Source organism: Mus caroli, unplaced genomic scaffold (assembly GCF_978045245.1).
Source record: "Mus caroli unplaced genomic scaffold, Mus_caroli_1 scaffold_7, whole genome shotgun sequence".
NCBI lineage: Eukaryota > Metazoa > Chordata > Mammalia > Rodentia > Muridae > Mus > Mus caroli.
This window is the reverse complement of record NW_028227262.1, coordinates 20,793,273-20,820,038: the sequence shown is the minus strand read 5'-3', so window position 1 is coordinate 20,820,038 and position 26,766 is coordinate 20,793,273. Positions and strand designations below refer to the sequence as shown.

Here is a 26,766-nt window from a genome sequence, read left to right as displayed (position 1 = left end):
TCTCTATCACTAAATGTTTGGTAAACGTTACAAAAGGATTTGGACCTCAGCACTTGAGGCAGAGGCTGGACAGATGGCTCAGTGGTTATGAGCACTTGCTCTTCTTCCAGGGGACCAGGGTTCAATTCTTGGTGCTCACACAATAGCTCATAACCACCTGGAACTCCAGTTAAAGCAGATTCAATGCCCTGTTACTGTCTCTGTGGGCACCAGACACACATGTGCACAACATGTGCAGGAAAAAAAAAAACAACCCATACAGAAAAAATTACTGAGACCTGCCCTGCCCCTTTCCCCCCCCCCCAAAACAAATAAACAAGACAACAACCCAAAGATCATAATACAATTTTAGTCACATAAAATTATGCAAAAGAAAAAAAATCAGGCTATTAGGAACTAAATTCTCAGCTGGGGCTTTTGATTTTTTTGTCTTTATTGTTAACAGGAGTGTCTTAGTCAGGGTTTCTATTCCTGCACAAACATCATGACCAAGAAGCAAGTTGGGGAGGAAAGGGTTTATTCAGCTTACACTTCCACACTGCTGTTCATCACCAAAGGACTGGAACTCAAGCAGGTCAGGAAGCAGGAGCTGATGCAGAGGCCATGGAGGGATGTTCTTTACTGGCTTGCTTCCCCTGGCTTGCTCAGCCTGCTCTCTTATAGAACCCAAGACTACCAACCCAGAGATGGTCCCACAAGGGGCCTTTCCCCCTTGGTCACTAATTGAGAAAATACCCCACAGCTGGATCTCATGGAGGCACTTTCCCAAATGAAGCTCCTTTCTCTGTGAGAAACTTCAGCTTGTGTCAAGTTGACACACAAAACCAGCCAGAACAAGGAGTAAAAGCTCAGAAAGGTCTGTGAGTGCAGACTTTCTCTCCACGTGTCAATATCAGGTGACACAGTCCATTAAATGTGGACAGAGCTCTTAGTCTCAGTGCTAGAGGCTGAGGTAGGAGGGGTGTGAGTTCAAAGGCAGCCTGGGCTACTTTCCAGTATAGCCTTGAATAGCCACAAGATCCTCACACACACACAGAGAGACAGAGACAGGAGGTCTGTTTTACTGTTAGATCCAGGAGGCTGACCAGTGTAGGCGTCTAAGATGATTCGGCCTGGCCATCCTGGGCCCCTAGCACGGTCTGCTGAGTTCCACAACCCATGCAGAGCTCCAAGATCGTGAGTATGACGCTTCTACGCTGTCTCCTAAACTGGGTTCTTAGTCTGTGGTGCCTCCACCTCCACCCCAAGGACCCAATTCTGCTGCTACTTGGCTCAAAGAGCTAAAAGAACATTCCTAAAGAACACAACAGGAGAAACTCAAGGGATGGTATTCTGGGAAAGCAACATCTTTATATAAATTATCTTTATTTATATGGCATACAAAAGGTATAAATAGAATTCATGTAAAACCTGCACACTCAAGCAGAGTCCGTGAAATGGGAGTATACAGCTCTCTAGGCTGGGCAGAAAGCCATAGCCCCACCCCCTTCAAGTGGAGACAGAGAGCAGCTTTCACTCAACAAAGGTGGCTCGTCTGGGAAAGCAGAGGTGTGTCAGGTTTCAGAGCACATTTATGAACAAGGCACTTGATGGGACGCCTGCCTGAGGCAGAGACAGTGACATCTGAAGGGACAGGCAAGACACTGGTCTTAGCACAGGTCTCACCTCCCAGATCTCACGCTGTCGTTGTCACTCACACAGCTGTGTGATGCTGAGCACGGAGCAACAGGATGCAGGGATGAAGGGACCTCCTCCATACAGGCAAAACCACGGAGTAGTCGCCAGTTTGAGTGGGGGACCACTGAATGTAGACCCAAAGTTTTGAATTCTCAAGTTCAGGTACACCGTAGGCTGGGGACCTTGAGGAATTTGTCATGATTCGCTGGGAGATGTTTGAGATGTTCAAGATCTCAAAGCCTCAGCATGCAGGGCAGTATCTGCACTGGTGTGGGCCAGGCTTTGAGGCTGGAGGACAAAGCTGACAGGCAAATCCTGTGAGTGTCGGTGAGGCGACCTCCTCACCAAGACTCTTGTTGCCTCTAAGGAGACACTAGATTAAGATTCCAGAGAGCAAAGATTCCAGAGATCTGGCCACAGTCATGCTTCTGAGATGGCTGCCCACCAACCTGCTCTGAGAACAAGCAAGAGGCAGGCTGGGACAGCAGAGCCTTTCAGACCCACGAACAAACTAGTGTCACATGTCCCAAGATGATATATGACACTCTGCAGCCATAATCTCTGTGAGGCAAAAGCTATCAAGAGTGGATTCGGCAAGAATTCCTCTTAAGAGTCTGTCTGTGGCCAGGCACAGTAGTGTAAGCCTTTAATTCCAGCACTTGGGGGATCTCTGAGGCCAGCCTGGTCTACAGAATAAGTTCCAGGATAGCCAGGGCTACACAGAGATCCATGGGGAAAAAATAAAAATAAAAATAAAATGTCAGTCTGCTGCTACTGAAAAGTAAACCAGCCCCAGCCTCCTCACTTCTAGCCTGGAAGATGCTCCAGCCTTGGAGGACAGGGACACAGCCAAGGCAGGCCTGCGAACCAGAGTCACAGGCCAAACTAGGCCAATGCCCACTTTGTAAATAAAGTTTTATTGGGATACAGCTACACTCTTTGTGCACCAACTAGTTATGGCTGTTTTTGTGCTAAAGGAGCTGACTGGGGTCAGTGCAAGAGACACTATCAGACCACTGGCTAAGGAAGGCTGCAGGCTCCTGGGCTAAAGGCATCCAAGGGAAAAGCCCCCTTTTGAAAGGGTCTTCAAAACAGGAGGCCCAAGTATTGAATCATTAGAACCTGATTCTGTTGGAAGTGCCTGAGCACACGAAAGCTACACTCACCACATGGAGTCTGTTGTGCGATCAGGAGACACCAGTGTGCCTGGGTGTCTGCTTCCCTGTGCTTTAAGTCATCTCTCACCCATGAAAAGTTGTAATCTATGACCAGGTCTCTGAAGTTCAGAGAAGGCATGAACGAGTACGTGGAAGCATGCATCCATGTGTGAATGTGTATGCATGTATAAACAAACACACACATGCACATTCACACACACACACACACACACACACACACACTCGATCATTCACCAGAGGGGCAGAATGTTCCTCTTCTTGTGCTAGGGCAGGGGCAGGGGCAGGGGCAGGGGCAGGGGCAGAGGCAGCAGCTTTCTGCTCCTGAAGGCTCTGTGGTGAAGAAATCCCCTACTTGCTGCTTCTCATTCACATGCCAGCTTGCTGTCAAAGCTGGACAGCCCGATGGCGAAGGCTTGAAGTGCGCACAGTGGGTAGTTATAGTCCAGTGTGAACACGTCATCAGCCACGCGTCCGAACTGCATGACGATGTAGTCAGCTGGAAACAGAAAGAGATGAATGAACTCCTTAGAGCCAGTTCTCAACCTGTGGGTCGAGACTCCTTTCATGGGGCCCACGTGTCAGATATCCACGTTACGATTCGTAACAGCAGCAAAATTACAGTTGTGAAGCAGCAGTGAAAATAACCGTATGGTTGGGGGGGTCACACGATGTGAGGAACCGATTAAAGGATCGCAGCATTAGGGAAGCTGAGAACCACACTGTATTGGTGGTCAATGTGGTTGTACTGGGAGGTGGGGGTGGGTAACCAAGCGTTCTCTTTACAATAGGCAAATGGGGGGGGGCGATGGGGGAAATGGCTCAGTGGTATAGCACCTGCCTGGGATGTGGGAAGTACTAGCCCTAGCCTCACACACAAAATCAGAGAGAGAGAGAGAGAGACAGAGAGACAGAGAGAGAGACAGAGAGAGAGACAGAGAGAGCTCGCAGGAGGATCACAGCTCTTATCTCAAAAAGGTAAACCCATTCAATTTTCTGTCTGTTCTTCTCCCTCAGACTGGGAAATTACTCCTGACTAGCATTGAGGGCAGCAAGAAAGCCTAGAAAAGCCGGTGGGACCAGAGGATGGATGGGCTGAAGTCACTTGACGGCTTTCACGAGGTTACTGGCACCTGGGTCCTAATGGCCTCACCCAACAGTCCTTTGATATGCCACGGAAAGACTCCTCTCACCCTGAGGAGCTATCTTTCCAAGAGATCATTTTCCAGTCCGGCTTCCGGGCCACCCCGGAGGTGGTCACTTCTGTGCCTGCCCCAGTCCCACCCAGCCCTCCCCTCGCACTCACGGTCATTCCCGTGGACGATCTGGAAGTTCTTCACGGATGCCTGGGTGACTCTGCCGTGGAAGTTCAGCACGTAGGACTGGGTGTCGTCATTCCACACCGGGGCCTTGTTGTGCAGCTCGATCAGGTTCTCCATGGATTTGTTTTGCCATTTTGAAAGCAAGCTCTCGTGTTCCTGTGTGGAGGGAGAATGACTTCTCTGTCATTTACTCACAATCCCGCCTCTCCACTTCAGAAAGGTTGAAATCAGAGGACCAGAGGCCAGCATCAGGACAGGACAGGCCAGGAGTCTTTTTTTTTTTTTTTTTAAATTCAATTTTTTCTTTTTTATTCACTTTACATCCCACAAACTGCTCCCCTTCTGGTCACCCGTGGAATTCCTTTTTAACATTTTTTTTTTAATTACTGATTTTTGTTTTAATTTGAAGTTACAGGTAATTGTGAGCCACTGTGTGTGTCCTAGGAATTGCATCTGGGTCCTTTGGGAGAGGAACCAGTGCTCTTAACCACTGAGCCATCTCTCCAGACCCAGCCTTGAGATTCAAATGTTCTAGCATTTCTTTTTTTGGGGGGTGGGGGGGAGGGCTTCAAGACAGGGTTGTCCTGGAACTCACTCTGTAGACCAGGCTGGCCTCGAACTCAGAAATCCGCCTGTCTCTGCCTCCCAAGTGCTGGGATTAAAGCCACTGCCCGGCTGTTCTAGCATTTCTTTTTCTTTTTCTTTTTTTTTTTTTTAAAGATTTATTTATTGTTATTATATCTAAGTACACTGTAGCTATCTTCAGATGCACCAGAAGAGGGCATCAGATCTCATTACAGATGGTTGTGAGCCACCATGTAGTTGCTGGGATTTGAACTCAGGACCTTCAGAAGAGCAGTCCGTGCTCTTAACCACTGAGCCATCTCTCCAGCCCCTCTAGCATTTCTAAAATCAAAGTCTCTGGAACATCCTGCTCTGGTGATTGGGAGCAGTGGCTTTCCTGAGGAAGATGACCATTCCAGCCTGGGCTTTCAGAAAAAGCAGTTCTCAAAATTGGTCTCTGCTGTACTCTGTTACTGCGTAAGAGGTGTATTGCTGTGGTTTAGAGACCTCTGCTGGTGGAGTATAATTTCCCTCCTGTCTCTGCGACCTGGGCTCACTGGGAAGGTGTTTTTTACTTACGTTTCGTGGCCTGAAAGGGATGCGCTCGTGGTTCATGTTCATCCCCGGGATGATCACGGACATTTTCCTGGGACCTTTGAAACCGAGGACATTTGTTTCCTGAAAGACAGTAAAGCAGGGCAGAATTTGGAAATGGAAGGGAAAGAAAAACTGTGTTCAACTTCCACGGGCAACGTCCTCTGGCACAGATATCGCAGCCTGCCCCAAGAGCGCCAAGACCAGTTCTGTTTCCTTGCCGGAGCTAAACAGAGACCGAGAACTGGACAAGGAAGTCAGGCGTGGTGGCACACGCCTGCGCACCCATGTCTTAGTACTTGGGAGGCTGACGTGAGAAGATGGCTTAAGGCCAGGAGGTTGGGGCTAGCCTAGGCAAAGTAGTGAGCCCTTGTCACAAGAGGAAGGAAAAAAAGGAGAGAAAAGAAAGCCAGCCGTGGTGGTACACACCTTTAATCCCAGAACTCAGCAGGTTGAAGCAGGAAGGTTGAGAGTTTGAGGCCAGCCTGGAATATGCAGAAGGCTAGGGCAGACAAGGAGACCCTGCCTAGAAAGAAAACAACAAAACAAAAACAACAACAAAAAAAGAAAAAAAAAAGGAAGAAAGAGGAAAGAGCGGAGGGAAGGAGGGAAAGATTAAGTGCAAAGAGCTGGTTTTAATCTTAACTTATGTCTTACTGTAGCCTCTGACCAAAGCGTAAATTTAAGCATCAGTAAAGGAAGGCTAATGCAGAGTTGATCGTAACTGAACGTGGTCATCTAAATGATGTCAGCCCCTAGAAGGGGGTCAAGGAAACATGGAAGGAGGATGGAGAAGAGCCGGCTTGGGGGTCTGGCAGGCATGCAGGAGGGAGGGCACAGCGGGGAGCACTAGGGGAGGCAAGGGGAGCACTTACATAACAGATAGCAGCCAGCTCCTGGCGGGTGTGGGCCTTCTCCACCAGACCCTGGGCCTTGACTGGGTTGACACCATGGTCATACACTGTGAACTTGGTCCCCATGAGATTGGATCTAGTATTGGGAGAGAAAGCTGCCATGATGACCTGCAGTCTTCCTCTCGAGGACAGAAGTAGAGGGAGACCTGTCTGTCTGCTCGCCAGAGGACAGCACAGACACCATTTGATATTTTCTTTTTAAACGTTTTTATTTTAAAGAATTTAATAGATAAATAAGTTATTAACAATTTATTAACAACTAAGGATTTAATAAAATAAATGACATTATTTTAGTTGAGACAAGCTCTCTATGTGGCCCTAGCAGATCTACTTGCTTCTTTCTATCTTCCAAGCTCCGGGGTCAAAGGTGTGCGCCATTATGCCTCAAGATTTTTAACTTTTTGCCTTTTGGGTTTTTCGAGACAGGGTTTCTCTGTGTAGCCCCAGCTGTCCTGGAACCTGCTCTGTAGGCCAGGCTGGCCTCGAATGGAGGTCCACCTGTTTCTGTGTCCAGAGTGCCGGGATTAAAGGCGTGCACTAACACCACCCTGGTTAACTTTTTGCTTTTTAAGATTAACACAGCTATGTATTTGAATCATAAAAAAAAAATGAAGTATAGCAAAAGCTAGGGATGTAGTTCAATGGTAGAGCAACTATGTACCAAGTGTAAGTAAGGCCTCAAGTCTAATCCCTAGTAACAGAGAAGGGTAGAAGCTGACCAGACTGCAGGGTGGGGGTGGGGCAGAAGGGGGGATGGGGCGGGGGAAGGATACAACAGTCATTACTCTGAAATCACGGAACTACAGGAGGAATAGGCCAGGGATCTGAGGCTCCGTCACCTGAGTTTGCCAATGTAACTTTCCCCTTCACGAGACAAATCTGTAGGGTCTGTGGAGACCAGGTAGTTGGACGTTTTGCTCTTTTTCCGCTTCCTACCGGCTAGAAGAAATATCTGAGGAAAGAAAAATGTCAGTAGAACACCTGTCCAGTGAGTCCACAGTCTTTATCAGTATCATATCATATGCAAAGAAATCGATCTGGGCCCAGCAGGTGACCCCAGGATTCAGGAGGCAGAGGCAGGAAGATCTCAGTGAATTTGGGATTCTACAGAGTGAGTTCCAGAACAACCAGGCCTACATAAAGAGATCCTGCCTCAAAAAACAAGAACAAAACAACAACAAAAACCCCAACCAAACAAAAACCAACCAACAAACCAAACAACCAAACAAAAAACAAAACCCATAAAAATAAGTAAATATATAAATGAAAGCCAGCATTTGGTGGGTCAGCTCAGTGGTGGTCAGCTCGGTGATGGGACAGCTCTGTAGTGGGACAGCTCTGTGGTTGTCAGTTTGGTGGTGGGTCATCTACCGCAGTGCAGAGGCTGAGCTCCACCCTAACACAGGGAAACACTTCTCCACATGAAGGTGGGTAGGTGTGAGAAACTAAAAGGCCTGCCCATGACTTGGATGGCACTAGGACCCACTGTCATGTGCTGTGTGGTCTAACTAGAGGGACCTCCTGGACATAATCGGTTCCTACAACAACTTTGTCTTCTTGGGAGCGGCTCAGGCTTAGGAGGTGGCTTGATGGAGGGGTCCCAGCTTAGCACGTGTGACCTTTTTACCCCTAGCATTAGAAGAGAGAGGCCTGGGACAGACCCATACCTTGCGGTTCTCCTCCCTTTCCAGGTGCATGTAGTAGGTGGGGAAGAGGCCACGGTCCATGCCTTTCTTATCCCTGGTTACTTTACACTTCACCGTGACACCCCGAGGGGCAGGGCTATACGCAAAGTCCTCTAAGTTCTCCACTTCTCCGAGCTGGGCGAGCTGGGCATCACCCTGCTGGGCTGCCACACCGGAAGCTCCTGTCTCCTGGAAGTAGAGTTCAAAGTGAGCAACCAGAACTGGGCACAAACGTCACCTCCTGCAACAGACACTTGGTGGACCAAACCCTCTGCCTCTTCCCGACTCTGTCTTCACTCCTCTGGCAAAGGGAGACCTGATGGGTCAAACAGGGGCCCAGGAGCCCTGAGGTAAACACTTGTCAGGTGTTTGGGGACAGTCCCACTAGCTGCTCCAGCACAACATACCGAGGCTGCTTTCTGGCTGGCTGCAGCACTCTCCTCTGAGCGAGCCGATGGGGAGCTGAGGTTTCCTCCCTCATCTTCCTCCTTGTCAGGCTCCTCGTCATAGTTCACACTACTCAAGATGCCTGGCAAAAAAGGAAACACTCTCAGTAGCTGCTAACTGTGGCTTGGAAAGATGCTATTAGGAATCAAGAGTATGGAGGGACCCCAGGTAAGACCCTGCCCAATGCCCACAGACTCCCATTAAAGCACCCCAAACTGCTGTGAACTGCACCCTACCACCTGGGCTCCACATTCTGACCCATGACTTCAGAAGGAGACCTCTGCTGTCCCAGAGTTCACGCAGGTTCCAGGGACTGCAGAGACAACTTTGGCACCCAAAACACCAGAATTCAAACGAGCCACAAAAATCCCCAGCAAAGCTGGGCAGTGGTGGCGCATGCCTTTAATCCCAGCACTTGGGAGGCAGAGACAGGTGGATTTCTGAGTTCAAGGCCAGCCTGGTCTACAGAGTGAGTTCTGGGACAGCCAGGGCTATACAGAGAAACCCTGTCTTGAAAAAGAAAAAAGAAAGAAAGGAAGAAAGGAAGGAAGGAAGGAAGGAAGGAAGGAAGGAAGGAAGGAAGGAAGGAAGGAAGGAAGAAAAAGAGAAAGAAAAGGAAAAAAAAAAGAAAATCCCCAGCAGAGACAACCAACTGGACTTGAAGTCTTGGTCATCAGAAGTACAGGCCACTCAGGCCAGAAGACCAGACAGGAAACAGAAACCAAGGGGAAAAAAACATTTAAAAAAAACCCCAAAAAACAAACAAACAAAAAAAAAACCAAACCTCTAACAAAGATAAACTGAGAAATTAGCACCTAAACGTACAATAACCACAAACCCAGACAACTAGAAGCAAGTGTCAGAACACCATCAGAAAAACCAGGGTACCACCTATGACAGCTATCCTATTACAGCAAACCCTGGATATCCCAAGCAAACCCTAGATATCCCAACACAGTGGAAACATAAGGAAGTGACTTGAATTCCAATCTTACAAAGATGCTACAGGCCATTAAAGAGGAAGTAACTAAATCCCTTTAAAAAATACAGGAAAATGCAATCAAACAGGTAAAGAAAATGAGTAAAACTGTTCATAACCTGGAAATGGAAATAGAACCAATAAAGCACACATATAAACACACACACATACATACACACACACACACACACTGAGACAACCCTGGAGATAGAAAACCTAGGTAAGAAAACAGGAATTACAGACACAAGCATCACCAGTGGAATACAAGAGATAGAAAAGAAAATCTAAGGTGTAGAAGATATGTGACACAAGAAATTAATACATCAATCAATGAGAATGTTAAATCTAAAAAGTTCCTAACACAAAACATCCAGGAACCCTGGGATACCATGAAAAGACCAAATCTAAGAATTATAGGAAGAGAAGTAGGAGAAAAGTCCCAGCTCCAAGGCCCAGAAAATAGTCTCAACAAAATCATAGAAAAAAAGTTTCCTAACCTAAAGAAAGAGATGCCTATAAACATACAAAAAGCTAACAGAACACCAAATAGACTGGATAAGAAAAGAAAATCACCATGCTACATAATAACCAAAACACTAAATGTACAGAACAAATATTAAAAGCTGCAAGGAGAAAAGGCCAAATAACATAAATGCAGACCTATTAGAACTGCACGCAACTTTTCAACAGAGACTCTGAAAGTCAGAAGAGCCTGGGCAGATGTCTTGCTGACTAAAAGAGACCACAGATGTCAGCCTAGACTACTATAACCAGCAAATCTTACAATCACCATAGATGGAGAAAACAAGATATTGCATGACAAAACCAAATTTAAACAATGCCTATCCATAAATCAGCCCTATAGAACATACTAGAAGGAAAGCCCCAACCCAAGGAGGTTAACTATATCCAAGAAAATACAGGAAATAATTTCACATCAGCAAAAACAAGTGAAGGGAAGCACACAACATACATGTACACTCCCACCCCCATCAAAATAACAGGAATTAACAATCACTAGTTCTTACTACCTCTCAATATCAATGGACTCAAATCCCCCAATAAAAAGACACAGGCTTACAGAATGGACTCAAAAACAGGATCCATCATTCTGCATACAAGAAACACAACTCAACATCAAAGATAGACACTACCTCAGAGTAAAGAACTAGAAAAAGATTTTCCAAGCAAATGGACTCAAGAAGCAAGCTGGTGTAGCCATTCTAATAATTAACAAAATAGACCCTAATTAATTAATCAAAAAGAGATGGGGAAAGACACTTCATATTCATCAAAGTAAAAAGTCCACCAAGATATTCAGAATTCAATTCTGAGTATCTATGCCCCATATGTAAGGGCACCCACACTGAGAAAAGAAATGTTACTAAAGCTTAAATCACACATGAAATCCCACACATTAATAGTGGGAGATCTCAACACCCCACTCTCACCAATAGAAAGGCCATCCAGACAGAAATGAAACAGAAATAATGAACCTAACAGACATTATGAATCAAAGAAAGATCTGACTCCCTAAAGTTGCTCTCTGACCTCCACAAGTGTGCTGAGGCATGTACACACACACACACACACACACACACACACACACACACACAAATAATAATAATAGTAGGGTTGGAGAGATGGCTCAGCGGGTAAGAGCCAATGACTGCTCTTCTAAAAGTCCTGAGTTCAAATCCCAGCAACCACATGGTGGTTCACAACCACCTGGAATGAAATCTGACGTCCTCTTCTGGTTGTCTGAAGACAGCTACAGTGTACCCATTTATAATAATAAATAAATCTTTAAATAATAATTAGTAGTAATAGTGGTAGTAGCAGCAGCAGCAGCAGCAATAAATCAGCAGCAGCAATAAATTACTAGCTGGAATCAGGTCTGGTAGTACATGCTTGTAGTCCCAGTACTCAGGAGGCAGAGGCTGAAGGACTATGAAGTCAAGGCTATCCTTGGCTACAAAACAAGCTTGAGGCCAGCCTGGGCTACATGAAAACTGTCTCACCACTACCTCCCATTATGTTTTAGGCAAACTCTAAAGTCCTGCTATGGCCTTCCACACTCTATGGAACCTGTGACTTCCTTTTCGATTTGTTTGAAACGGAGTCTCGCCATGTAGCTCTGGCCTGAATTCAGTCTGTAGACCAGGCTGGCCTCAAACACACTGAGATCTGCCTGCCTGTGTGTCCTGAGTGCTAGCAATAAAGGTGTGCCCACTATGCCCTACAGCTCCATGCCCAGAACCAGCTCTTCTAAGCCCTCCAGGCTCACCCTGCCCATTTTCCCTCTCTCCGACCCAATCACATCCGGCTCCACTGCCATTATCTCAGTGGGCCAGCTTCTGTGTTGTCAGGCCCTCACACTTCCTCTGGGACTCTGCAATACCACCCAGTCTGGGTTAGGAGCATCCAGGGACTCTCTGGCACTCCTAGCATAAAACAACCATTACTTTATTTTTGAGACAGGGCCTCATGTAGTCCAGGATAGCCTTAAACTCGCTTTATAAGTCTCCATCTTCCAAGTGGTGGGATTACAAGCATGTGTCACATAGTTCTGTCAGTGCCGGGGATCAAACGCAGGGCTTCACGCATGTTGGCAAGCACTCCAGAAACTGAGGTGTGCACCCCCCTAGATGACAAAACCTCTGTCAGAATAAACCCATTTCTTCTCCCTCCCCACCCCCCTTGGTTTCTCTGTGTAACCTGAGCCCTGGCTATCTTGGGCCTCACTTTGTAGACCAGGCTGGCCTTGAACTCAGAGATCCACCTGCCTCTGCCTCCTGAGTGCCAAGGTCATGCGCCACCACACATGGGCCCCATTTTCTTTCTTTCTTTCTTTCTTTCTTTCTTTCTTTCTTTCTTTCTTTCTTTCTTTCTTCTTTCTTTCTTTCCTTCTTTCTTTCTTTTTTCCCTTCCTTCCTTTCTTTCCCTTCCTTCCTTCTTTTCTTTCTCTCTCTCTCTCTCTTTTTTATTTATTTTATTTATATGAGTACACTGTCACTGTCTTCAGACACACCAGAAGAGAGCATGGGATCCCATTGCAGATGGTTGTGAGCCACCATGTGGTTGCTGGGAATTAAACTCAGGACCTCTGGAAGAGCATTTAATGCTCTAAACCGCTGAGCCATCTCTCCAGCCCCCCCCCTCTCTCTTTTAAGATTTATTTATTTTATATATGAGTACACTGTAGCTGTACAGATGGTTGTGAGCCACTATGTGGTTGCTGGGATTTGAACTCAGGGCCTTCGGAAGAGCAGTCAGTGCTCTTAACTGCTGAGCTATCTCACCAGTACCCCTCCCCCATTTTCTTTTTTAAACTATTTTTAAAAATTACATTTTAATTTGTTTATTCGGTGGGGGTTGTTTTTCTCCTTCTACCACGTGGGTCCTGGGAGGTCCCTCTGCCCACTGAGCCATTTCCTTGGCCCTCAGAACTGTTTTTCTTTAAAATTAAAATTCATTTACTTAGTTAAGAGGCGTGTGTATGGGGGAGAGTTTGTAGGAGCTGACCTCTTCCTTTCACATTATGGAACTCCAGATACTGAGCTCTGGTGCTCAGGCTCGGTCAGCAGTAGGTGTCTTTAACCACTAAGCTGGCTCACTGATGCTCAGAGCCTAGCACAGGAACCTGTTTCAGTATCCAGCTACCCTACCACGCTGCAGCAGACTCTCCCCGGTGGGAGCTGGCAATGCAAGCACCTCACATCCACTGATCCTCACCCAGCCTTCACTTTCTCACTTCAAGGGCGGGGATATAGCATGGTGATGAAGGTCTATGAACTAGGCATCAGGAGGCTGAGATGGGAGTGCCTTAAGCTGGAAGCCAGCCTGGGTTACCTAACAACACCCTGTCGAAAAGGAAAAGGAAACCAGGTTTTAAAGAAACAAAATTGCTGCCAGGCAGCGGTGGGACATGGCTTTAATCCCAGCACTGGGGGGGGAAGCAGAGGTTGGTGGATCTTCAGGTTCAAGTCCAGCATGGTCTACACAGTGAGTTCCAGGACAGCCTAGGGTACACAGAGAAACCCTGTCTCAAGGGGGGGGAAGGGCAAAAATAGGCAAAACCAGGCACCTGATGTCACTGTGAAATTGTTTTAAGGAGAAAAGAGATTTCAGGGGAACTCTAAAATGCATGTCCTTCTGTAACACCAGCAATTGACGAAACGGGCTCTTGTCACAGAATTAGAGTGTAGTGGACCAAGTGGTGAAGAGCAACTCTGCTAAAAAAAGAGGTGATGCGAGTGTCTATCCTTCAAGCCAAGCTATGACCATCTTGGGGTGTTTAGCTGCACCCTCTTGCAAAAGGACAATCCAAAGTGGGCATGCTGTTTATAATCCCTCCCATAGGGCAGGGGAGAGTCCCAAGACCCTCAGCTGAGTAGCTAGTCTCTGTCTACCACCTGTAGTAATTGCAAGCCTTGGGGAAGCTGGAGGGGAAGGCTCCATCTGTAACACCAAGGGAAGTCCTCACATCTGCTGGGTGAGGCTTTTCAGCTGAGGTTTGTTGGGGGAAGAGCTCCCATTTCTGAGTAGCCCCTCTCCCCATGCTCTGTAAATAAACATTATTTCCACAGAGTGACCTTTGGTGGAGCTGGCCCTCAGTTTGTCACTGGCACCTTAGAAGGTGCTCATGTTGTTTATGCCTCCTCCAGAAAACGATCTGAGTAACAGGTGGGAGTAGGCAGTGGATAATTGTCAGAAGGAAAAATCATATACAGTAACCACTAGGCTGTAGTCCACTACCTGCTTTCTCAGACAACAGCATAAACAACGACTGTTGCTGAGGATTCCCACTTCAATGTCGAAGATGCTGAAACCCCAAGCAAGCCTGGGCCACTTAGAACACAAGCCAGTGAGAGAAAGGAGGATGGACACCCAGTCTTAAGCTCTGCACCATCCTCACCGTGTTTTTGGAGAATCTCCTGAAGGTCTGGCTTGGAGGCTGTCTCCACGGGGCTTTCCCCATCTGCACTCCCTTCCGTGCCTTCTTCTGGGGCAGGGGAGCCCACGGAGAGAACCTGAGGCTTGCTTTCCAAATCCTGAGCCTCTGGCTTAAGGAAAGCAGCTGGACCGTCGATGCCTAGGAGCCCAGAGGAGGAGAAAGGGTGACAGTTAACCAGAACTGAGCTGGCCGGTTTCGGGGATGTGCTCCTATGGCTACCCAGGCCTGGGACCGATTCTATTAACGGACTTGGCTACTCAAGCTGTATTCAGAACCTAGGACTGAGACCAGGAGGTTGGGGGAGTGGCTCAGTGCCAGACAATGTTCATTCATTTGGAGAATTTTGAGATTTAGTCATTCCTTTCAGAAAGTACAATTCATTTTGCATCAAAATCAGTAGTTCTAGGGTGGACTTAAACTTGAAGGCATCTTCCACGTTTTTTTTTTTTTCCTCATAAAGACCCAGAATGTGATTATAAAGATTATGAAGGATGCTAATACTATCTCTGTGTAGCGTCTCAGCATCCCCCGCCTTATCTCGGGTCTGTGAAAACTGTACATAAGTCAGAGGTGGCACTGTCTAATACACACCGTGTAGGATGACGTCGCTGCGAGGCACCTGAGGGTCCACCAGAGGTGTGTGCTCCTCACTACCTCGTGGCTTTAACCTTCGCAGCCTGGCTTCTGGGTTTGGCTGTACCATGAGTGGCTCAAGGCGCTTCTTTCTCTGCTTCTTCTCCAGCAGTGCCCTCTAGAGAGACAATGTGGCATTACAATACACGGCCTACCCTCTTGGAATAGCTTAGACTATTTTTTTCTTTTCTGAGACGGAATGTTCCTATGGATTCCAGACTGACTTACAGCTAGTAATCCTGCCCAGACGCCCCAGATCCTGGGATTACAGGGATGCACCCCACCCCCAAGGCCAACCTCAGTTTTGCATTCTAGTTCCGTTACAAAAATTCAAAATCAAATGACCTTGACTGAAGTGGGAAGAAAGAAAAGGCACCTGGGACATTCTGAGCAGAGAACAAGAGTCTGTGGGTAAAAGCAAGATGAAGAGGCAGGGGGTGGGGCAGGGCATTTGCTTTGTGTTCTAGTTACTGCTGCAGTGCTAAACATCAGAACCAAAAATATCTTAGAGAGGAGAGACTTAGCTTCCACTTCCACTCAAGTCTGGACAGGAAACTGGGGGCAAGAGCTAGAGTAGAGGCCTTGGAGGATGGCGGCTTGCTTACTGGCTCGCTCCTTGTGGCTGGCTCAGTTTTCTCTTGTTTACCTCAGGCTAACCATCCCAGGCATAGCACCACCCATAGTGGGCTGCATCTTTTCATATTAATCATCAATCAAGGAAAATCCCACCCCCAGGCTTGCCTACTGTCCAATCTGAGGGAACAGTTTCTCAATGAGGTTCCCTCTCAAGTTGAGTCCAGCTTGTGTCAACAACTAACCTACACACCCTGTGTGTTCAAAGCCGTGGTTACCAATGAGTTTGGGGTCGCTCATTTAGTCTCAGCTACTTTGGAGGCTGAAAGCAGGAGGATATCTGCCTCTGTCCCCCAAGTGCTGGGTTAAAGGCGTGCGCCACCACACCCAGCGCAGGAGGATTTCTTGATCCCAGGAGTTCATGTCCAGACTGGGTAACAAGGTAAAGTTAAGTCCCTCCAAACCAAACCAAACCAGTAGCAAGATAAAGAAAGCAAGAAAGTCAGGCAAAAAAGCATGAAGGGTTAGGAGAGGAAGGTTCCAGTACAATGGAAAGGAAAGCGTTGTCACATGTACTATTTTTTTTCAAGTTATATTTATTCTGCTCATAAATGTTTTGCCTGAATGGATGTATGTACGTGCTCCAGTGCATGCCTGGTGCCCACAGAGTTCAGAAGAGGGAGTCAGATTTGGAACTGGAATTCCAGAAGTCAGGGCTGTACAGTGAGACCCTGGATAGTTTAAGTTAGAAACAGTTTAGGCCTGTTAAGTCATTAGGGAGATGGAAACTGGGCTGCATTTCACACCCACTGAGATGCTAGAAGCCAACACTAAGAGCTTGAAGATTAGACGCCTCCTCCTACACTTGGAAACATGAGATCAAATGCAGTAGCTCGAGTGGCTATAATCCTCGGGTGTCCATCTGGGGAGCCGGGAGGCAGGGACAGGGGAGTCTGCAGAAGCTCCAGCCGGCTAACCTCAATGGCTCGATGGCTTATGCCACCCACGGCTCTGTCTCAAGCCGGCTGGACAGGTGAGGACTGAGACCCACAGGTTGCCCTATGATTTTCTCACACAAGAACAAACACACATCCACATAAGCCTGGTATGAGATGTGACTGTGCCCCATAAATATGTACAGTTATTATGTGTCAATCAAAGATCAATGTGCCTCTTATAACCTGCCCTTGGTTCTTATTCAATAATTAGTCCAGTAAAGGAAACAAACGCAGCTAGGCAAGGTGGAACACGCCTGTAATCTCAGCACTGGGGAGGCTGGAGTCAGCCTGGGCTAGGGTGAGACCCTGTCTCAAAAATCCAACCTGTTCCCACGTCAAAAATAAATGTATAATAAATAAAAGTAGCTGGGCAGTGGTGGTGCACGCCTTTAATCCCAGCACTGGGGACACAGTGGCAGGCTGATCTCTGTAGTTCGAGGCCAGCCAGGAACTGCCATCCAATCCCCCGCTCCGAGAAACTGAGCTGTTTCCCTTGTTGCTTCTCTGCCATGCTGAGATGTAACTTAGGGGGCTGTGCTGGCTACTTCTATGTCAGTTTGATATAAGCCAGCGTCATCTGGGAAGAGGGAGTCTCAGCTGAGAAAATGCCTTTCTTTAAGATGGACCTTTAAGCAAGTCTGTAGTGCACTTCCTACAGGGACCCTCACCAAACACCAAACAGATGAAGCTGTCAAATCTTGCACTTTAGTGTCTAAAACTGTGAGCTAAGCAATGTTTAAATTATTAAATTAAAAAATGTTTCTGTTTTAAAACAATGCACCCAATCTCATGTATTTTGTTATAGCAACAAGAGATAGGCCAATGCAACTTTTACTTCCTTATTTATTATCATTATTATTTTTACTTCCTTATTTATTATCATTATTATTTTGGGTTATTGAGATATGCTGTTGGGGGTTGGACTGTGGCTATGTATACAAGTGCTAAATTCTAAAACCCAAAATCTGATTGCTATCCAGGCAAGAGCATCCATCCTCACATATACCAATTGGCTTTTGTTGTGTAAACCTTACTCCCCACTTTAAAGCTATTGGTTAATAAAGGGCTAGAGCCTGTGATTGGGCAGAACAGAGAGAAAGGCAGAACCTGAGAATTGAGTGAGGGGTTTGGAGAGAGACCACAGGAGTTGGGGAGGGGAGAAGCTGGAGAGAGGAGGAGGCTGCCATGAGACTGGCTAGATCATGAGCTTGTGGCCAGGAGAAATGCACCCGGAGGACAGGCTGATGGAGCAAAAGCAGCCCAGGCAAGACTCAAACAGCAGGGAACAAGGGACATAGAACCCACTCGATCTAGCTTGCAAATAAACATCAGAGGTTTTTTTGTGTCTTTTATATGGGCTAGCTAAAGTAAATAAGTCTTTTATCCTCTTTGCTCAGAGTGACTCCCAGGGAGCTGTCTCAGCCTCTCTGGGGCTGGGATTCCCAGTTAGTGCTACCATGCCCAGCTACAACATTCTTCTAAGCCTTATAGGAGCTAGGGGATCTTCGTTGATTATTAATAAAACCGTGTATTGCTACCGTCTTCAAGTGTTGGCCCAGCGACTCCTAAGTTCACACAGTATTAATGAGTAACCATGAGTGACCCTGCCCTTCTAGTCTTGCTGTGAGACCCTGACGGGACTTCAGCACCAGCCTGGGCAGTCCTCCAGGAGCCCCTGCTCACCTGATTGTCCAGCTTCAGCTGCCGAAGCCTCAGGGTCTCATCTTCAAAGGCACTGTTTCAAAAACAACAAGAAAGAAAGCACATAAAGACAAAATCATTCTGAAAGCCTATTATTTCATTTTTTTTTTCCATGTATACATTCCCATGGGCTAATTGCAACCAATCAATTCTCCCTTAGAGAAAATGTCCATTCCCAGATATTGCCTACTTTCGCAAAAGGGCATATCCACTACCACACAGGCCCGCCCACTACCACACAGCCTCTAGGGGCCCAGAGGAAATCAGTGCCCACAAAAGCTAAGAAAAAGATGCTAACACAAGCCCATGCTAGAGACATTTTTCTTCTTCTCTCTGCCTTCTCTCTTCTTCCCTCCCCCCTGCTTTGCTTTGTGCTGGGGATGGTACAGGGCCTTGAGCCTGCTAAGCCTGTGCATTGAGCCCCATCTGGCTCTTCCTTTTTGTTTTAAAATGTATATCAAGTACTCAGAATGCTCCTAGACAACCTGGCCTAAGTGTTGTATGTGCATCTTGTTTTGCTGATCCTTAAAGCAACCCTCACAAATGGCCAGGAGGTGGTAGCTCTCATGCCTATCATCCCAGCACTGGACAGGCAGATCTCTGAGTTTGAGGCCAGCCTGGTCTACAGAGTGAGTTCCAGGACAGCCAGGATTACATAGTAAGACCCTGCCTCAAAGATAAAACAAAACTGGCTACTGGTATAGCTCAGCGGTAGAATGCTTCACACTTAAGGCTGTAGGTTCAATCCCAAACAAAACAAAGGAACAGGAAAACCAAGGAGCACTTAGAATAGCAGCCCCTTCCCCCAGCCGCAGCCCACTCCTGGTCCCCTGTGGGGTCCCTGCATGTCTTCTGAGATGTTTCTATTTCCATCCTCACTTGCATGCTCTTGAATCCTAGCTGCATTAACACAGGGTGAACAGTGTTAGCAACCAGTGGGGATTAGTGCAGATGTACAAAGATGGCGTCCAAAATGACTGAGAAAGAAACAGGGAAGGAGGGAGGGAGTTCATGAACAGTATGTGGGAAAGGGTAACCTAGAGAAAAGACTCCAGGACTACAGCTTAGCTTCCAACAGCTTCTGCAAACATGCTTTTTGCTCTGCACACGCTCTCTGTGCCTACAATACTAAACCAAAACTGTGACGCTTGCTTTCTGGCCCGGATGAGAAGGCTGTCCCCTGTCCTCACCACACCTCCCTAGGGCTGGAACCTCAGTAATGCCACCCTGAGTGAACACCACAGAAGCCTCACGCATTCCTCTCAGGGCCTCACACTGTCAGCAGGCTGGGTGTCCTCCAAGGCCGCATCCAGACACCACTAAATTCCTCCCTGCGAGCCTGGGCAAGCTAAGCAGAAGATGTAAATAACAGGGTATCATGAAAGCCTTCTGACTGACAGAGGAACAGCAAATAGACGCTATAGATAGACCTGTAACGTCTAGTTAACACCTACACATCAATAGCCAGGGGAGCTCAAAGTTAGCCCGTAGGCTGAGGATGTGGCTTAATGGCAGAGCGCTTGCCATGCATTCATAAGGCCCTGGGTTCGATCTAGAGCACTACAAAAATTAAAGAGTAAATTGAAATTCTCATTTAGCAGAAACTAAAATGTGCCACCTCTCCAGCCACCTACCCCCACAGCTTCCATATTCTACCACATGAACACAGTGGTCTGTTTTCTTTCTTTCTCTTTCTAGTTCCATCCATGAAGATTCTGCCCTTACAACCTATCACTTTTCCAAAGCCCCATGTCCTGAGACCATAACTTAGCTAGTTTGATTAACTGTGGTGGCGGGTATGGGATGAACATGTTCACACCACAGGACTTCCCAGAAGATGGGCGGATACTGAACCACTCAATATCCTTGAACAACCTCCACCTCCCGACAAGTTCTGTGAAGCCCGCTAAGGATCACGAGTGACTGCTCCACCAGAGAAGGACGCTGATGGAAGCCCTTGGCCGCATTTGCCAAGGATGTGGAGGCTGAGCAAGACTGAGATCCTGGGGAGAGCAAAGCCACCCTGCAGGGAGGGAACAAGCTAAGACTTGCAAAAAGCAAAGGAGTGAGATGCAGGGAGTGACCAGAGCAAACGCTTCCTGTACTGGCTCCTGGACATCAGCAATGCTGCTTGTTGATCTCAGACATTACAGTGAGGAACCAGGGGGAAGGAATGGCTTACTCTGGCTACCAAACGGAAGAAATACACAGGGTGGAGGGACTGTGACAGAGCTTAGGAGATAAATGACAGTGGTGTGCGACAAGAAGTACTGGGAGATGCTATGGGCAAGGCAAAAGGAAGGGTTCACCTCAAGACAGCCTTAATAAACTGTTTATTACTCATTATTAAATTACTCATCACATTTCTCTATTTTGTGAGGGATGGCATTCAGAGGTAGAAGGATCTCTTTGAGTCAGAGGCCGGCCAAGTTCCAGGCCAGCCAGGGCTCTAGAGAGACTCAGTGTCCAAAAAAAAAAGGGGGGGCGGGGCAATAGAAGCATGTGAATTAGTATGGTAGGACAAGCCTACATCCCAGCACACTAAGAAGCATTCTATACATTTATTGTGCACGGCCAGCCTCGGATGTACTGTGGCACATCTTGGGAAGGGGACTTGATTACTCTGTACCATGTCTCCACAACCATCAACCAACACACCCAGAAGATATCTGACCTGACCTGAGCAATCAGACTCCCTCGTCTGTGATTTTGATATCGGATCTTGGGGATCCAGTTTAGTCCGCGCTCTCTGAGGACATGGAGACGCCTCTGAGTGAGGCCACGTAGTTCTACAATCATTAAGCAGCAAATGCAGGGTATAAGAGATGGGCATTCTGGTCCTGCTCTGTACTTCAACTACTAACCTAAAATATGCACTAAAGGGGACTGTTACTTTGCACTTCCGTAGTAACCAAGAATACCAAGTCACCCTGCAAATAACTGATACCAGCAGATTGAGAAATACACTCGAGGGCTGGCGTGGTAATGACCTGCAGACCTCCCATGTCTGTCTCGTGCATCTTTTTTTCTATCTTTCCTATAATCACCCTCACTCCCGCCTCAGAGGACTATTCCGACTCCATAACTGAGTGTGCTGTTCTATGACTCTCTTGCCTTATTTCTTGAGTCAGAGTCTCCTACTGAACTTTGCAACTATGGTGGCATCCAGCAAGCTCCAGCAATTTTCCTGACTCCTTTCCACATGGCATTCCAGATGCAGGCATATGCATGGCCACTTGCAGACGTATACGTGTGTGTGTGTGTGTCAGGGGATTTGAACCCAGGTCCCCATGCTTGAGCAGCAAGCACTCTTATCCACTGAGCCATCTCTCCAGGCTTCAGCATCAGACCAGGATGCTGCTCAGGACGGAATACCTGCAGCAGTCGTCCACCCTCCCCGGTCAGACAGAAGCTGGCGAGCATCTTCTCAGCCAGCTACCTGAATTTCTAACAAACGGATTCCCGGGTACTTGGGTTTCTTACTCCCCCAAGTGAGCGCCTTGCATGGGCAGACTGAACAATCAGACATATCATAGAACTAGAGTACACTGATACACTCTTTTCCCGCAGCCTGCTGGGGAATCAGAGATAGCAGCCCCAGAGCAGGCTCCTCTGAAATCTGTAAGAAGGGGCCCCATCTCTGCTGCTTGGGCCTGAATCTCCTCCTCAGAGCCTCTGACTAGCCGTTGTCTTTCTGTCTACCCATGGTATTAATAACAATGATAATGAACATTTTTGTTTTCAAGACAGTTTCTCTATGTAGCCCCTGGCTATAGTGGAATTTGCTCTGTAGACCAGGCTGGCCTTGAACACACAGAGATCTGCTGCCTCCGCCTCCCAAGTGCTGGGATCAAACGCTGGCAGCAGCTCTACCCGGCGATAATAAACTTTTTATGCCCAACAGCCCATGCCAGTGCAGCTCTGGACCCTGCCTCTGTATTCCGTCCAGACACAACTCTTTAAATTTTCCTAATAATTCCTTCTTAACTTCTGAAAATCTCCATATGCTTTTCAAATTAATGTATCAAATGCTTTGCATATTTCCAACAAGTGACTCAGATTGTGTTATGTGGTAACCTCCTATACCCCACTCACATTGCCAAGGAATTTTGTCATACATTATGTGAGGTCCTACAGGACAAGTTTAAAAAAGAATAACTTATTAAACAACACATGGCTGGTTTCACTAACTTATGTTTATGACTAACGTCTGTAAATCTGACAGTGGGTGCCCTGACCAGACATGTAGATGAGACTGTCAGAAAGTATAATTTGGTGTTGCACAAACACACACACAATGCAAAGGTAATGTAAATAGGGCGTGTGCGCCAGCAATCAGCTAGCAAGCACACCAAGCCAAGATCACCGGCCTCTGTCTTTTATTTCTGATGCAGTTATAGAGACTATGCCTCATCCCATTGGTGGGAGTCTGACTTCTGTGGTGGTTTGAATATGCTTGGCCAATGGGGTGGCACTGCTGGAAAGTGTGGCCTTGTTGGAGGAAGTGTGTCATTGTGGGGGTGGGCTTTCAGAGACCCTCCTCCTAGTTGATTGGAAGACAGTCTTCTGTTTGCCTTTAGGACAAGATATAGAACTCTCAGCTTCTCCAGCACTATGCCCGCTGGATACTGCTGTGCTTTCTGCCATGATGATAATGTACCGAACCTCTGGAACTACAAGCCAGCTCCAATTAAATGTTGTTCTTTCTAAGAGCTGCCTTGGTTGGTAATGGTGTTCCTTCACCCAGGAAGCAGGGACAGACACAGTGGTGGAAGTGGAAGACAAGGGGGATAGAGCCAGCAGAGGAGAAATTCCTCTTCAGACACAGCCCTGGTCTTTGTTTCTTCTGTAATTCTTTCCATTATCAACAACTTTCTGAATGTCACACCTTGCTAAAGGAAGTGAGACAACAAAATGTCAAACACAAAAGGCCTGTCAGGTCTCCAATAATGGGACACAGAATCCTGCAGCTGAACTAAAGAAGCCTACAAAGAGGCAAAGAGGTGGCAACTGAAGCAGGGCCTCAGAGGTGGCAACTGAAGCAGGGCCTCGTGTAAGGTTCTTGTGGAGTTGGCATAGAGATGCAAACATCCAACAGCAGGCCAGTGTAAATAGCCATGTCTGCTTCCTGCAGCCTCCAGTTAGGACTAAACACCACATACTTCCTTGTGAATTGTCTTCTTACTGATGGGGGAAAACAAAACAGCAACTAAACTCATGGATAAAAGAGAAAAGACAAAAGCAACGTAGTAATTAAACACCCGATGTGCCTTCCCTAGCCACAGTCAACTCAGTCTCCTTCTGCAGTCATGCTGTCTGTCCCTCAGCTGTCTGTCCCTCAGCGTGCAGGAGAATCAGGCTTTCCTCTCCCAGGGTGCTTGCCAGGATGCTAAACACACGGCACAATATTATTTTTAATTTCTGAATGGTACTACATTTTGTACGTATGTGTATTTGGGCACGCATGCCACGGTGTATACTGGGGATCAGACGGTAGTTTCCAGTGCCCATGTGGCAGCTCCTAACCACCTGCAACACCAGTTCCAGGAGATCTGATGTCCTCTTCTGGCCTCCCAGAGCATCAGGCACAAATGTGGTGCACAGACATACATGCAGGCAAAACACTCATACACACAACAAAAGTAAATGAATCTTTAAAAAGATCAATCACTAACTGGCATGTGCTCCCTCTATAAAACAGACAGACAGACAGACCCCGCCCCGCTGCCCCCCCCCCCCCAAAACACGCTGTAGAATTCTCTCCCACAGATGCATTTACAAGTCCGCTAGTACTGCATGCCTGTGATAATAGTTACTTGGAGACTGAGGCAGAAGGGTATGAAAAATACTAAACAAACAAATCAATGTGGTTTTTTTTTTTTACATGAAAAAAAAATTGGAAACGTTGCTGCATAAGCTAGAAATCTAAAACTCATGCCACTACTGCCATTAAAGACATGAACTCCAGGCTATGCTTAAGAAGGGCTCTGAGAGCCGGGTGTGGTGGCGTACACCTTTAATCCCAGCACTCGGGAGGCAGAGGCAGGTGGATCTCTGAGTTCGAGGCCAGCCTGGTCTACAAAGTGAGTTCCAGGACAGCCAGGGCTACACAGAGAAACCCTGTCTCGAAAAACAAAACAAAACAAAACAAAAACAAGAAAAAAAAGAAGGGCTCTGAGGGGCTGGAGAGATGCCTCAGTGGTTAAGAGCACTTGCTGTTTTTACAGAGGACCCAGGTTCCGTTCCCAACAACCACATGATGGCTAACCCAATCATCTGCAATCCCTGTTCCAAGGGACCCCATGTCCTCTCTGCATCTACCAGACCCTCATACGGCACACACATATATGCATGCAAAAATAAACACATGCATAAAATAAAAATAAGTATTTTTTAAAAAGGACTCTGGGGCTCTGCTGAGGGAGCAAGTGTGGCTGGTGCCAGTATGGGAGCCTGGGTGCCCAGGCCTCCCCCCCCCACACACGTTTGTATCACTTAAATGTGTGTATGCTACAGCTGTGGCACCCGGAGAAACTGTCCGCTCTTCTCTGGGAATTCTTGTTTTCACTACGACAGATCAACTTCCAAAACAAAGCTCTGCGGAGCTATTTGCTGACTTGCAGAGCAATTAGAGCGATACTTGAACTGCTCAAAAGAAAAGCGGAATTCAGCTCTTAGTTCTCTTGCTCTCTCTTGCCCTCTTGGGCTCTTCCCTTCCCCCCTCTTTCCCCCCCTCTCCAGTGTTCATGGCCGGCCTCTACTCTCTCTCTCTCTGCCTTTCTCTGGCTCTACTGCCCTATTAACTCCCCTCTTCATGCCCTGAAAAAACTCTATTCTATACTATACAGTTGTGTGGCTGGTCCCGCAGGGGAAAGGGATGCCTTGGCATGGGTCCACTGAGACATCCCCTTCCCCCAAAAAAAGAAAAAAAAAAAAAAAGAAAAAGAAAAAGAAAAAGAAAAGCAGAATTCAAAAGGAACTCAAAACAGCAGGATTTTATACTCTGCCCTGCTAAAAGGTACATGGTGTACAGAACACAGATGATTTTTAAGTCATCCATTTCTTTCTTTCCTTCTTTTTTTTTTTTTTTTTTGTTTTGTTTTGTTTTGTTTTTCGAGACAGGGTTTCTCTGTATAGCTCTGGCTGCACTGGAACTCACTTTGTAGACCAGGCTGGCCTCGAACTCAGAAATCCGCCTGCCTCTGCCTTCCAAGTGCTGGGATTAAAGGCATGTGCTACCACTGCCCAGCAAGTCATGCATTTCTTAAATGAAAAAAAGCAGAGAGAGAGAAACAGACAGGCAGACTGAGGGAAGAAGGGAGAGGAAGGGAGGAAGGGGGGGGGAGAAAGAGAGAATGAATGAATGGATGAATGAATGAATGAGAGCTGTAATACAGACATTTGGCAGGGAGAATTTACTATTATCTTGACAAATCACAAAAAACAACTTCAACAGGAAGTGATGACACATGCTTTTTGCAGGATTTTATTTTATGATCAAAAAATACTTTTTAGCCGGAGAGAGGTGGTACACACCTTTAATCCCAGTGCTATGGAGGCAGAGGTCGTTGGATCCCTGTGAGTCCTGGGATAGCCTGATCTACAGAGTGATTTCCAGGACAGCCAAGGCTACACAGAGAAATCCTGTCTCAAGAAACCAAAAGAAGTAAAGTAAAATTTTAAAGCAAACTTTGTCTGAAGTCTCAAGCAAGCCATGTACACGTCTGTCTGTTAGTGGTGATGACCTGTTAGAGATATGGTCAAGCTGCCCACTAACACGACACCGGCTTCCTCTGTGTTCTCTGGCTTCCTCCTTTTCTTTCTTCAGCCAGTTAAAAAAGGGTAAGTGTGGCCTTTCAGCCACCTCAGCCTCTACCACATAAGAAACTTCTGCCGCTCCTGATTAGTCAGCATGAGATTAGGGGCCCCGTATTGTGGTAAGGGCGGTTTTTAAACATGTTATTAAATCTAAACTTGGGGTATTGCTAAATAACTCGGGGTTGGTCTTTGACTAAATGACACTTGAGAGCTGAGACACTGAGAGATGCGCCCCAGTACCTCCAATGCGCTATCTCTTCCTAGTTCATATAACATTAACTTTATATAAAATTATATTTTGCAAGACAGAACTCTTGAACTCAGCAACTACCGATCAAAATTTCTTTGTTTATTTGTTTGCTTGCTTTGCTTTGTTTTTTTGAGATAGAATTTGCCCTGACTGTCCTGGAACTCAGTTTGTAGACCAGGGTGGCCAGGAACTCGGAGATCTGCCTGCCTCTGCCTCTCAAATTGGGATTAAATCCCACCTGAGATTAAAGGCATGCACCATCACTGCCTGACTTCAAAATATATTTTTCCCTCTTTTCTTGGTTGAGAGTCATGTAACTCAGGCTCACCTTGAACTTACTATGTGGCCAAGACTGGTCTTGAACTCCTGACTCTTCTACTTCTACCCCAAGGGTAAGGTTACAGGCAAGCACCACAACATCCATCAAGATTTTTTTTCTTACATACCGATGATGGTTTTTGTCATAATTCCCAGTCACA

At 46.8% G+C, this 26,766-nt stretch overlaps 1 protein-coding gene and 1 long non-coding RNA gene across 2 annotated transcripts in view; one reads left to right on the top strand and one right to left on the bottom strand.

Annotated features, from left to right (window-relative positions):
- The window catches only part of LOC147003795 (uncharacterized), a 46,201-nt gene that overhangs the window by 15,482 nt on the left and 3,953 nt on the right, over positions 1-26,766 (top strand). The window lies entirely within an intron of this gene.
- Positions 1,347-26,766, bottom strand: part of Tulp3 (TUB like protein 3) — a 35,116-nt gene continuing 9,696 nt past the window's right edge. Inside the window, exons 2-11 of the mRNA XM_021165044.3 lie at positions 18,202-18,253; positions 14,906-15,065; positions 14,276-14,452; positions 8,339-8,460; positions 7,914-8,120; positions 7,086-7,198; positions 6,208-6,322; positions 5,318-5,416; positions 4,159-4,330; positions 1,347-3,351 (exon numbers count right to left, since the gene is read on the bottom strand). Of these exons, the coding sequence (XP_021020703.2) occupies positions 3,218-3,351; positions 4,159-4,330; positions 5,318-5,416; positions 6,208-6,322; positions 7,086-7,198; positions 7,914-8,120; positions 8,339-8,460; positions 14,276-14,452; positions 14,906-15,065; positions 18,202-18,253 (1,351 nt within the window). The 3' untranslated portion in view covers positions 1,347-3,217. The remainder of the gene's footprint in view (positions 3,352-4,158; positions 4,331-5,317; positions 5,417-6,207; positions 6,323-7,085; positions 7,199-7,913; positions 8,121-8,338; positions 8,461-14,275; positions 14,453-14,905; positions 15,066-18,201; positions 18,254-26,766) is intronic.